Source organism: Pantherophis guttatus, chromosome 1, assembly GCF_059756535.1.
Source record: "Pantherophis guttatus breed Tessera chromosome 1, ASM5975653v1, whole genome shotgun sequence".
Classification (NCBI taxonomy): domain Eukaryota; kingdom Metazoa; phylum Chordata; class Lepidosauria; order Squamata; family Colubridae; genus Pantherophis; species Pantherophis guttatus.
This window is the reverse complement of record NC_142063.1, coordinates 306,954,065-306,967,622: the sequence shown is the minus strand read 5'-3', so window position 1 is coordinate 306,967,622 and position 13,558 is coordinate 306,954,065. Positions and strand designations below refer to the sequence as shown.

Here is a 13,558-nt window from a genome sequence, read left to right as displayed (position 1 = left end):
CGGAAGGCCTACTTATTTCATGGGAAGGAAGGAAAATCAGAATAGATACAATAGAAAAAGCTCAAGACTTTATGGACCAATATCTAGGAAATGAAGGAGAACAGGAAAGCAGAGATAGTAGAGAAGAACATAACCCAAGTGACCAAGAGACACAAATGACAAACAAGGAAGACAAAGAACAAAAGAAGGGAAGGTTGGAGAGAGAGGAAACAGCGGGGATCTCACAAAGAGTTACAAGAAACACAACAAAGCTCAAAATAACAGACAAATAAACACTAGCGGAAATGGAAGAAGAAATAAAGCTCATTTCCATAAATATAAATGGTTTAAACTCACCAAGCAAAAGACATCAGATGTTTACAAGGTTGCAAAAATTAGAGGCAGACATAATTACAAGAAGTACACATAAGAAAACAACAGAAAAAACTACTTGAAAATAAAAAATTAGGAGTAATATACACATCTTTAGGAGATTGCAAAAAAAGGGGAGTGGTAATATATATTAGAGATCATATAAGATCTAAACTGATTTACACTGATAAAGAAGGCCAAGTCTTAATGGTAGAACTAAAATTGGAAATAAAAACAATATTGTTAGTAGCTATTTACGCTCCAAATGGAAACCAATTAGATTTTTACAAAAAATTACATGACAAACTAAAGGAGTTGGACTACGAAAATGTATGCATTGTCGGCGACTTTAACGCGATAGTAAACTTACGAGAAGATTACCACAGCACTAGGAAGAATAAAATTAAAAGAAAGACATTGCCACAAACATTCAAAGATTTAGTACAAGAAATGAGCCTACACGACACCTGGCGAGAACTAAATACCAAAACAAAACAATATACATATTTCTCGGGCCCACATCAATCGTGGTCCAGGCTGGATATGGCTTGGATGACACCTCAACTAAGTAAAGAAACACACGAAGTAGAAATTATGTCTAGCATATGGGCCGATCACAATCCTATCAAAATAGTCTGGAAAGGTTTCCGAAAACAGAAGAGATGGAAAATGGACACAAGTATAATAAAGGAAAAACAATATCAGCAAATGATAGAAAAGGAAATCAAGATATTTCTACAAATAAATACAAAAGACACAACATCGTTACAAAACCTATGGGATACCACGAAAGCCTATATTAGAGGCCTAACTATTGCATATGTGGCAAGAAAGAAAAAGGAGAAACAAAGAATTAGAAATGAATTATTGGAAGAAATTAAGACAGAGGAAATTAAATTACAACAACAGCCCAACAACACGATTGTGCTACAAAAGCTAAATTTGGCCAAACATAAACTGAATCTAACCACAAAAACCGAATTGGCACAGAAAATAAGAATGGTAAAACAAAATAATTTTGAACATGCTAACAAAACTGGACGCTGGTTAGCATATAAGCTAAAAAAGCAAACAGAAAAAAGAATTATACACCAACTCCAAGACGAATCAGGAACTCTTTACCACACACATCTGGAGAAGAAAAACATAGCCAAAATTTTTTTTCAAAAACTTTATCGCCAGGAAGAGGTTCCGGAAGACCAAATCAAAAAATACCTCCAAAAAACCAATCTCATGCACTTCACAGAAGATCACAGAGAGATGTTAAACCGGCCCATAACAATGCTGGAACTAATGGAAGCCCGCAAAAAACAAAAGAACAATAAGACTCCAGGACTGGATGGAATTCCTACTGAATTCTATAAACTTTGTCAACAATCGATAGACCAAATACTGTTACAAGTTTTTAACGAAGCACTACTGATAGCAGAAATTCCAAAATCTTGGACAGAAACTATTATTACATTAATACACAAAGAAGACTCAGATCCGATGCAAATTAAAAATTACAGACCAATTTCATTACTCAACGTGGACTATAAGCTATTCATGTTAACACTAGCTCAGAGACTCAAAGCAATAATACATAACTATATACATCCAGACCAAAACGGTTTCATACCTAAAAGACAAATAAAGAATAATTTGAGAATGATTATAAATATTCTGGAATATTATGATCAGAAGATAGACAGAGAAATGGCCATAATCTCCCTTGATGCCCAGAAGGCCTTCGACAATTTGAATTGGTCTTTTTTCATAAAACAACTTGAACTAATGAACTGTGGAGAGAAATTTCATAACCTGATTAAAAAAAATTATTCCCAACAAACAGCAAAAATCTCAATAAACGGTGACATGATACAAATTTTTGATATTCAGAAAGGAGTACGACAAGGATGTCCCATGTCACCGCTAATATTTATAATAGCATTGGAGGTATTATTAAACGAAATAAGGAATGAGGAAGAAATCAAAGGACTCAAGATCCGGGGAGAGGAGTACAAATTGCTCGCCTTTGCAGACGACGTAATTTTCAACTTGGAAAACCCAAGACGATCTGGACCCAGACTGATGTCGATGATAGAACAATACGGGGAAGTCGCGGGCCTCAAAATAAACAAAAAACAAAAATAATGACGAAAAATATGACCCAGACTCAGAGATCGGAATTAGAAGAAGAATTAGGAATCCAATTAGTAAAGAAGATAAAATATTTAGGTATTTGGCTGACGGCGAAAGCAATCACGATCAAAGAAGACAATTACACGAAATTACTAAAAGAAATTAAAAAAGACCTGGAAATCTGGAACAGGCTACAATTGTCATTGATGGGCAGAATCAGTTCAATTAAAATGAATATATTCCCGAGGGTACTATATCTATACCAGGTAATACCATTACATCCAGGAAGGGACTTCTTCAAAAATCTCAACAAAATTACAATGACCTATATATGGCAGGGAAAGAAGGCTAGAATTAAGATTAAAGCGCTACAAGACACACGAGACAGAGGAGGCCTCGCAGTACCAGACTGGGAGCTATATTATAAAGCAGCCGGATTGATCTGGATCAAAGAATGGATGAGATTAGATGACAAAAGAACTTTATATCTAGAAGGCTTTGATCTGATACGAGGATGGCACGCGTTCCTATGGGATGGACCAGACAAACAACACATGTACTTCCAAGGACACATAATTCGGGCCTCACTCTTCAAGATTTGGCAGGGAATTAAGAAAACTTATTATACTAAAATACCAAAATGGTGGTCCCCGATGGAGGCATTGATATTTCCAAATACTCTTGAAATCGGAAAGATTATGAGATACCAAGATTTACTGAATCATGAAGGAGAACTTACTCCAAGACATCAACTCCAAAATGGCGATATAAATATTGATTGGTGGCACTACACTCAAATATACTCAAGATACAAGGCGGATAAAATCAAATATGGAATTGCAAAAGATCTGAACGAACTGGACAGAATTTTATTAGGAGCAGACCAGAAAATGATTACTAAAACATATAACTACCTTTTGAGAGACAAATTAATAGAAGAAACAGTTAAACATAATATGACAATGTGGGCCAGGGACATAGGACATAATATTCAATTGGCAGACTGGGAGAAATTATGGAAGCAGAACATTAAAATGACAAGAGCCACATCTTACAAGGAGAACCTCATTAAAATGTTTTATAGATGGCACTTACCACCAGCCCGACTTGCCAAAATACACCCAAACACTTCGGCGTTGTGTTGGAAATGTAAATCAAAAAAGGGGACATATTATCACACTTGGTGGAAATGTAGGAAAGCCCAACACTATTGGCAAGATATAAAAAATATTATTGAAGAAATAACGAACATTCAAATAGAAAATAGTCCAGAATTCTTTCTATTTGGCATGATAACGGCACAACATCTTAAGGAAACGAAATATCTTATCATACATATCTTGACAGCAGCAAGACTACTGTTCGCGCAAAACTGGAAATCAGACCAACTCCCATCCAAAGACAAAATCGTTGCAAAGATAACAGAGTGTGCTGAAATGGACAGATTGACGCTGGAACTCCAGGAAAAGGAAGAAAGCGAATACTATCTTGTATGGCACCAATGGTATCAATGGCTGGAAAGGAAAATCAGCAAAAATGTAGAGGACAGAAATTAGGGTAAAGACTTGCATAAGGAGATGAACCCATAAGAAATATAAATTTGTAGTGAAAAGTTATAACATTGGAATTAGACATTTAATAATTACTCTTTATTGAACTATATAAGCTCAATGACATATATTCTGTTGATGACAAAAACGTATATGTAAAATGTTAGGTGGGTTTGTAGGTGGTGGGTTTTTTGTTTGTCTTTGTATTGTATTGTATTGTATTGTCTTTATATCTGTGTTTATATTTTAATAATAAATTTTTTTTAAAAAAAAAATAGAATTGATCTGCAGCTATTTCTCAGGGTATTGTGGCAGGGAGATATTTTCCTACCTTGCAATGTGAGATTGATGATTATGTCTTCTGAATACAGAACATATACAAAATAATATTCTATTATTGTTCTTGGAATCAGTTAGGAGTAGAGCGTAATGAATACAAGTCTGGCTGAGTTACTTACAGAAATCTGGATAAAGACATATTGGAAAGCAAATGATCTCCATTTGTGGCAACTGCATGAATGGATATTTTTCTTTTGCTTCCAAGTAACTGCTTTTAGGTCTTTTCCTGCTGGGAGTATTTGCAGGCAGAAGCTCAAAGGAGACTGCAACTGTTGCATACTTATGAAAGGAAATCCAGTGTAATCTCTTGAAATGCAAAAGGATCAATTCAAAAAGGCTCCTCCGGTGATTTTATTTATCATTCCCTTCTCTGGTTTCCCCTACTTCACTGGAAAACTAATTGAAAGTTGTTCTTGCCTTCCCCTGTTAAAGTGGAGAAAGAAGCTATGAGCTACCACTAACCCTCTTTTGTGACAGAGCTCAATTAGTATTGAAAGATACTAGCATTTCATGTCTGTTTGTGGTAGCTCAAGAAGCTATTTTCAGCTAGTATCAGGAAAACAAATGGCCCAGTGATAAAGAACAAGTGTTTTGATGCATTCCTAGATCCATGGCCAGCACCTGCTGTCTGTGCATGTGTTTAATATTCTTTCTGAAATGGTTATTGACATTCATTTTGAATCCTTGTGAATGTTTAATTGATTGGGAACCTGAAAATTATTCTCTTCCCAACACAATAACATCAAAATGTTCATCTTTCAATTGAAATATATAGACTTTATTCTGAGTCTAGTTGATTTCAACTAACAGATTATAAATGATAATCATAATGAAATTAAAAGTAAACTGGGCTCTCAGCCATGCAACTAAATAAGTTTATTGCAACTAAGTAAGTTTATTAATAACACAGTGTAACATATAAACAGATTTTTTTTAAAAAAATTCAGGGTATAAACAGTGGAAGGGATTTTATCAATCTCTTAAGAGTAATATGATATTCCAAATTTTAATTGCTGCAATATCCCAATGACCATAGGATGTTTGGCCTTCATAAGACTACTCTTGGAATATTGCATCCAGCTTTGGTCACCATATAAAAAAGATGTTGAGACTAGAACGAGTGCAGAGAATATCAACAAAGATGATTACAGGACTGGAGGCTAAAAACATATGAAGAATGGTTACAGGAATTGGGTATCTTTAGTTAAATGAAAAAAAGGGCTAGGGCAGAGGTGGACTGCTGCCAGTTCAGATTGATTTGGGCAAACGGGTAATTGTGATCTGAGGGGGTACTATTCCGTCCTATATCGCCGTGTTTTTGAAGCCGCGCACATGCACGGAAGGCCATGCACACTCACATTTTCAGTGCTGGGTGAACCGGTTGTTACAACCGGCAGCAGCCCACCACTGGGCTAAGGGTGACATGATAGTAGTGTTCCAATATCTCAGGGGTTGCCACAAAGAAGAGGGAGTCCAACTATTCTCTAAAGCACCTAAAGGCAGGACAAGAAGTAATGGATGGAAACTAATCAAGGAGAGAACCAACCTAGAACTCAGGAAAAATTTCTTGACAATTAGTGGAACAACTTGCCTCCAGAAGTTGTGGGTGCTCCTACACTGGAGGTTTTTAATAAGATATTGGACAACCATTTGTCTAAAATGGTATAGGGTTTCCTGCTTGAGCAGGAGGTTGGACTGGAAGACCATCAAGGTCACTTGCAACGCTGCTATTCTTTATTAAGATGGTGTCAATACTTAATGATCATAAAGATGGATCTTCTACAGGATGGCCTGTATCCTGCCGGGCTCTTCAGGTCATCCAGTATTGCATCCATCACCATTATAATCAAGTCTGCATCTGAATCTTCCCATCTAAGGAAAGGGTTTTGAAAAAAGTTCAGCACAAAGTGGCTTCCTTTATAGCCCCTGGCATCAGATGCCTCCAGGGACAGGTGTTGGATATTCATGCTTATCGTTCTAACTGCAGTTTATGAAGCGCTGAAAAATAAAGTTAACATGTGCTCAAGTCAGGAGCACAGAAGCAATGATCTAACAGTTGGGGTCTATTCTTGTCTTCTGGGAGAGGTTAACTCCTGTCTCCTGTGGAGAAAGAGAAACCCACACTTAAAATCTTATGTACATCTGCTGTAGCTTTTAGCAAGAAATACGGAAGCTTCTAAGCATGATCAAAATCAGTAAGTCAACGGTCTTGTGAAATCAGCTTGTTGACCAGGGCCAAGATTGCAGTTATTCTGGATCAATGTTTGAGATGTTAATATTTTACAAGCATAATTTTAATTATTATTTTCCACATTTGGTTTTTAGGAAACTTTATGCAGAGCTTTGTCAAGGTATCGTAGATGTAGCCATCTCTTGCATCTTTCCTCTGAATGATACCATTCAAAAACAGAACCAACCATCTGTATTTATAAAGTTGTCATAATTAAGGATAAAATGAACACATTGGAAAGCGTCCACCTGTTTGGATCCAGGGAAGACCAAGAAACACTGAACATTGCATCTGCACATCATGCCAAAAAGAAGAAGGGAAAAAGTGGCATAATTTTTTAATTTCAGAAGAGGAACATTTCAGAGGAAAGCCCCAGATGAACCAAAAAGCTCTCATCGACTCTAAATGTTTTAAAGCATTGTTTCAATAACAAATCCTGTTACCGAAGCCTATCTTTATGTTTGAGGACAACGTAATTGTTTTTTTAAATGTCAGCAAAATCCAGGGGTATGATCAAGTCTTGTCTTTATCTTTTTCCTTCTAATTTAATAAATTGTTTTAGCAAACACAAGTATCAGTGTCCTTGAGAGACTGAAGATTTTTCCACTAAGAGTTGTGGATTTTTTCTTTCTTTACTTGCTGCAGTTCTAGTGCCTTAGCTTTGTTCCTAACAACTCTCCTAATTTGTTTTGTTTGTACAATGTTGCTTTTAAACTAAAACAAAAAAGCTGCCCTGTTTTGCGTGGTATGAAGTTTCTTCAATATCTTTGCCTTTATATATATTTATTTGTGTGTTCATTTTTTTAAAAAAAATGTATGTTCTTTGCAAGAAACTAACTGTGGAAAACTGCAAAACTGTGTCCTTTTTTCTTCTGACAAGCTGGCACAATTACAAAATCCTATTATATTTTTGTGTTTTTTAAAAAAAAATCTCATCCCTTTGCTTGTCTTTCTACCTTATGGAAATGTTTCCAAGATCGTGAAATGGAAGCTTTTAAAGGACCTTGATCCTTTCCTTGTTCCACAAATATTGGTTGGATTCATACATTGCGATGACCATGATGTGTGAATTCACCCAGTAAGGCATCATAATGCATGGAACCCAGACCATTATTCTATAAACCATGCTTAAATTTGGGGTTAAGTAAACATAGTCATTTCTCAGTTCACTTGGCATAGCAAAACAATGGCTTGGTTGTTGAAGTCCACATTATTCCATCTCTGTCTATCATTTGTATATTCGTATTACCTTTCTAATTTGCCCAATCTGAGTAAACGGATGCTAATCACATCCAAGGTAACCGAGTCCAAATCATGACTGAAAATCCAGTTAAAACCATGTGCAGTAAGCAAAGTGGTACTAGAGTAGATCATAGTTCGAGGGAAGGTCATTCCTGTCTCCCAAATAAGTGGCAGGGCAATTGTTTTATCCCAGTTCTGCATTTCTTGCCAGCACTAAGTAATCCCAAAATAATGCAGTTAGGTTCAGGTATTGTACTATGCTACAGTTTGTTAACACATCACAATTGGTTGGTTTGCATAAGCTGAGCCAAATTAAACAAGCTACAGAATTGCTTAGCATATTTTAATTGAAAGCCACTTTGAATGTTTTGTCTTATTGGAAAAGTGGCATATAACACTGAATAAATTGTACCATGCATGAACCCAGTCAATATGCATTAGAAGTTAAGAAGTGAAGACTCTTCACTAAGAACCAGCGTTCTTCCTATTGCTCTTCTAGAGAAAGAGTACATAGGAGAATGGTTGGATCTAGGGAACTTGCTGTCAGTCCATAGGAAGAGAATGGAGTCTAGCCAGACATCACTCGTGTCTTCATTTCATTGGTCCTCTTCTAAAATTAGGGCTGACATGGATATGCAAACTTATAGTCAGTAAGAATGCATTCAATAAAGCAACATAACTGATTTTTTATAACCTATCATTGCAAAATATTCTTTCTCAATATTAAAATAAAACTTTCCCAGAGCTATTTCATGCCTGACCTCCATAAATTGGGCATTCTCTTATCATAATGAGAAGATAACTTCTCCTTATTACACTGACATAGTTTGTATATTTACAAAAGGCACTGAATCCACAGACCTTCCGATCCTAAAATTAACTATTTTATTTTAGTGTGTAATTTATTATATTAAAAAAAAATAACTGTCTCCTTGCAAGACTGCTAGTTTCTGTCTTAAGCAAAACATGTTACTTAGGCCAAGTGCAATGGGAAAAATCATACTAAAACATTTAAGGCAAGAATTCTCTTAATATTCAAAGAGGTAGGCAAAATAGTTCAGATTACATAACTACACTATCATGATTCCTTGGGAAACATGAGGGTGTCACAAATATAGCAAATAGTTTACTGTAAACAATCTACTGTATAATCTGTTAGTGCCTTCAGAATGTTTAGCAGAAAAGGAGACACTAACTGCAAATGTATATCCTGAACTTATATGTACTTACTTATGAATAGGTTCAGTTATTTGAAACTACCTATGGGTACTTGGATCATAGCCTTATGCTGAAAATTCAGGAAGCCACAACACACTTTGCTAGTATTTCTTGTTAAGATAGTTAGACGTGTTATATAAATACATTGTCATTCTAGATACCACTGCATGTTGCATGCTATAATATTTTAGGTCAAAGCTGTAGGACAGCTTTACAATTTAGGAAGATGAGATGAAATTAGCCATTTGTCAGTGGACCTATGAGTATGATCTGGCAGATGTAAACCACCAGTTAAAAGTCTTGCTTCTATTGAAGTAAAAAAAAAGGAAAACTGATTGAATTAACTATTTGGAATTGTTGGAAGACAATTACAGTATTACTCCTAATTATTACATTCATAAGGTATCAATCTTATTGTATGCAGACTGACTCAGATTAGATGGGAATTACAACATTACTACTACTATTGTGTACATTCATAGAGTATAAATTGTGTTGTTCTTGAATTGATTAACACAGGCTTATGCTTAAAATTTGCAGTCACATTCCCAAGAAGGCAGAAAAAATTCAGCTAAACCCATTAGGATTTAAAACCAAGGAGAGATGTTGAATCAGAATGGCAATCAGATTAATTATAATACTGTAGAGTGGAGAAAAGGTTTACACACAAGAGAATATGGTCTTGGATAGAATTCATGGAGGGCCACACGTTAGACAGATAGAGGCAAGGAATTGACAGTGTGGACTTCAACTCCAAGAATTCCTCTTGAATAACAGGCTTTTGATTGACTAGCTTGCAAGTATGTACTCTGAATATAATGAAATAATGTTGGCTTAATAAAAATTATGTGGAGTGCTTGCAAATATACAGTATTCCCTAAGGGATGGGAATATTCATGATTTTTGCTTAAGTCACAGTTTTTTTTTCAGCTGAGGATGTTTGCTTTGCCATGTTTATTTGACATTGAAAGAATTAAGAGAAAGGAGTATAAGGTAGGTTTGCCACCTTGAATTATTTCCTAAATTAATAAAACTGGGATAAAAAATTAGCTATTGTAATGCCCTAAGTTTTATTGCAATGTCCTTAATTTACTAGGTAAACTTAGTTTGAGAACTGATATCCTGAGGAATATCCTTTCAGCTGTTCAGTTCTTGTTTGCAATTACTAACTCTATTGGCATCCAGGTGTACTTAGGATATGCCTTGTTTTACATAGGAGATGCTGAAATGTTAGTGTTCATTCTTCTTAAAAAATAACATACTTTTCTGTTTATTGTAACCACACTGCCATATCTTTTTGTCCATTAATTATAATTTTCCCCTTAATTTTATAGTGTTACTTCAATGGCAAAGGAGGCAGGATGTAACTGTCAGTAAAAAAAAATTTTTTTTTAAATTATGTATTATTTGCATTCAGTCCTTGTATAGGCAAAAAAAATGCAGTACAATGTTATTTTCCTTTATATACATGTATAAATTAAGGCAGCAAGCAAAAATTGAAGCTATACAGGATAACTTTGTGAAATAATTCAGAGATGCAAAATTTACTTTTAACTTTTGGACTCAATGTTTAATACTGTAATTATTTGGGAAAGCCTTATATAGGAATATTAAAATAGCACATCTGATTATTTAAAACAAAATCTCTTAAAAGGGCTGTATTCCACCTTAAGCAATTGTCTGTATGGCCTTTTCTGATATTGGGTATATATTTTACACTGTATCTGATTTGTGTCTTTCATAATGTGATGGAATCATGCATGCTAGTATTATTAGGCAGTGAAAATCCTTTGGTCAGTAGATTTATTCCAACAGAATTAGGGAACTGGGGATCTACAATCCTTCAAAGCAGTTAAGTAGTAAAAGCACTAAACTATAAATACTCGTATACTCAGAACATTTGTTCCATAAAGTGAAGTTTTGTATACTAGATATTGGCAAAAATATAATCTTAAATAGAAAAGTTTGTTCAAGAATTAATAAATGAATGAACCTGATTTGTTTCTATAGCAAACATTTAAAAATGAAGTTGTGTGTTATATCCAAATGTTTATGTACAATATCCAGATATTTTGGTAATGTTTTGACGATGATGGGGACAGGAATTCTGGATACAGCAGTTGAGGAAGACTGCTAGAAGAACATGTACAACTGCCAATTAAATAAATAAAAACATAAATACATAAGCCCAATCATTTCATGAATAAAGCACTAGTGGTAAGCTGATATATCTGTGCCTTTCAAGTTAATACCAGTTATTTCTGTCTTTTAAATACAGCTGCACTGCAAAGTTTGTTAATGTTATTTTATTTAATTATATGGAGCTCCCCTCCCTGAAGATATGATACTACATTATCATGAAGCACCAGTGTTTTGCAGAGGATTTGATAACAGATATTAAAAGAATAAAACATGTCATTTCAGTTCTTTTGGAGATGTTTCAAGGTCAAAACTCTCACCAAATACTTGAAACAAATATTTCAGATTTGTATTAAAAAAAAAGCTTTGCACACTGAAATGATTCAGCACTTCGAACATGCACAATTCTTTTAAGCAATTAATTGCATACCAATGTATTTTGCTGATGGAGTAAGGGGCACAATGTGACACAAGCATCATTTATACAGTGAATTTTTCTCTCTTGTTCTACTCCACTCTGGTGGGGCTATCCAAATCTGCTCTTCGGATTCCCTCAACCCTATAGAAGAAATTGGAAGGAGTGGGCAAGAGGCATTTGGGAATTTGCATGGAAGGGAGGACCAGTAGATAAAAGCAAAAGAAAATATCCCCCCAAATAGGATGGTGACACTGAAAAAGAATAATCTTTAAAATTACAATGATTTTTGAAATAGTAAAAAGATATGGCACCAAACTACAATTCTTTGAATGCCTATGTAGAATAGTCTCTTTCTTCAAAAATAAGCATCCATAAGAGTGAACTGTTATTCATAGGTTGACATCAGATTTCTTTCCATTAATTACCTACTGGTTTTGCTTTGTTTAACAATTTATGCAGGGTCCTCCAACTAATGTCTGCAGATGGAATAGACTTGGAAAGAAAATGGTCATGGATTAATAGCAATAAGCACTTAGATTTATATACTGCCTCACAGTGCTTTTACAGAACTCTCTAAGTGATTTACAGAGTCACCATATTGCTCCTAACAATCTGGGTCCCCATAATAATAGACTATTATAAAATTAAAGATAGTTTTAATTAATTTTGGTAACTAAGTAATTTTGTCAGCATTCCTTCTTAATTGTGATTAAGCCTTCAACAAATATAGTAGGCAGAAATTCTATTGGTGTAGTTTTCCAGGCTAGAAGACAAAGAATTCTAATCCTGCCTTAGGCACAAAGCCACCTGCCTGACCTTGGGCTGGTCACACTCTCCCAGTCCCAGGAAGCAAGCAATAGCAAACCACTTTAAATTGGGTTTTAAAATTCTGGGGTTTTAAAATTCAGCCGAATTTATTTAATAATTTTAAACTATTTTAACTGATGTTGTTTTGTGTTTTTAATAGGCTGTACACCGCCCTGAGTCCTTTGGAAGAAGGGCGGTATAGAAATAAAATTATTATTATTATTATTATTATTATTATTACTCCCCAAATCTTGGCAAAAAAACTGCAGAGATAAGTCCAGGCAGCTGCCAGGAGCCAAGGCACACACATATGCGCACACAGTGCACACCAAAGTTCTCCCCTATTGTAGATCACCTACTGGATTTCTAATTTTTTTCAAGTACATGCATATCCTGTCTTTCATCTAGGAACTTAAGGTAGCATGTGCATCATCCCTTTCTCCCTGTCAGAACTAAGAGTGTATCGCTGGCCTCAGCATTTGTGGTTCAGGGCAGATTTGAATCAAGGTCTACCTGATCTTACTGCACTACAGTGTTACTGAGATGAAGGTATAGTTCCTTTTTGATGAAACAAATGGCAAATATTTAAAATAATAATCTCTCCTAGAATGTGACAAACAACAAATCCTTTCTTCCTTTGGATTTTCCCCTGTGTGTGTGTGTGTGTGTGTGTGTGTGTGTGTGTGTTGAATTATTTTAACTAACTAGAGACGATATTAGGCTCAGTTCTACCACAACTACTCTAGCTTTATTCTTAGAGTATAAGGTAAAAGAGAACCATTGCATGTGCCTGACATGCAATATGCTGTAAAATTAAGAATATTAAATGAATATAAATATGAATGTAGTCATTCAAAGGTTAGGTTTTCTATTGGTGATGGAGACATAATGAAACTTTACTGTAACCATAAGATACTGTTTTATTTGTAGGAAAGGTGGTTAGTTTACAACAGCTGTGCCAACAAGAGTAAAATATATTGTGACTACAATTTTAGAGGATGGCATACAGACAATTACTAACACGTTCATGCTGTTTCTGCCTCCACACCAAATTAACTCTGGGATCAGGCCTCCGCATTGTTTGAAAAACTTCAGAACTGAACACTCTCTAGTTACATCATATTAATTTTTTTTTGTTTA

The 13,558-nt window shown here is 35.1% G+C and overlaps 1 protein-coding gene across 1 annotated transcript in view; it reads left to right on the top strand.

The window, feature by feature from the left end:
- The window catches only part of TTL (tubulin tyrosine ligase), a 28,722-nt gene extending 17,442 nt beyond the window's left edge, over positions 1 to 11,280 (top strand). Inside the window, exon 7 of the mRNA XM_034427556.3 lies at positions 6,690 to 11,280. Coding sequence (XP_034283447.1) covers positions 6,690 to 6,807 — 118 coding nt within the window. The 3' untranslated portion in view covers positions 6,808 to 11,280. The remainder of the gene's footprint in view (positions 1 to 6,689) is intronic.
- The last annotated feature ends 2,278 nt before the right edge of the window (positions 11,281 to 13,558 follow it).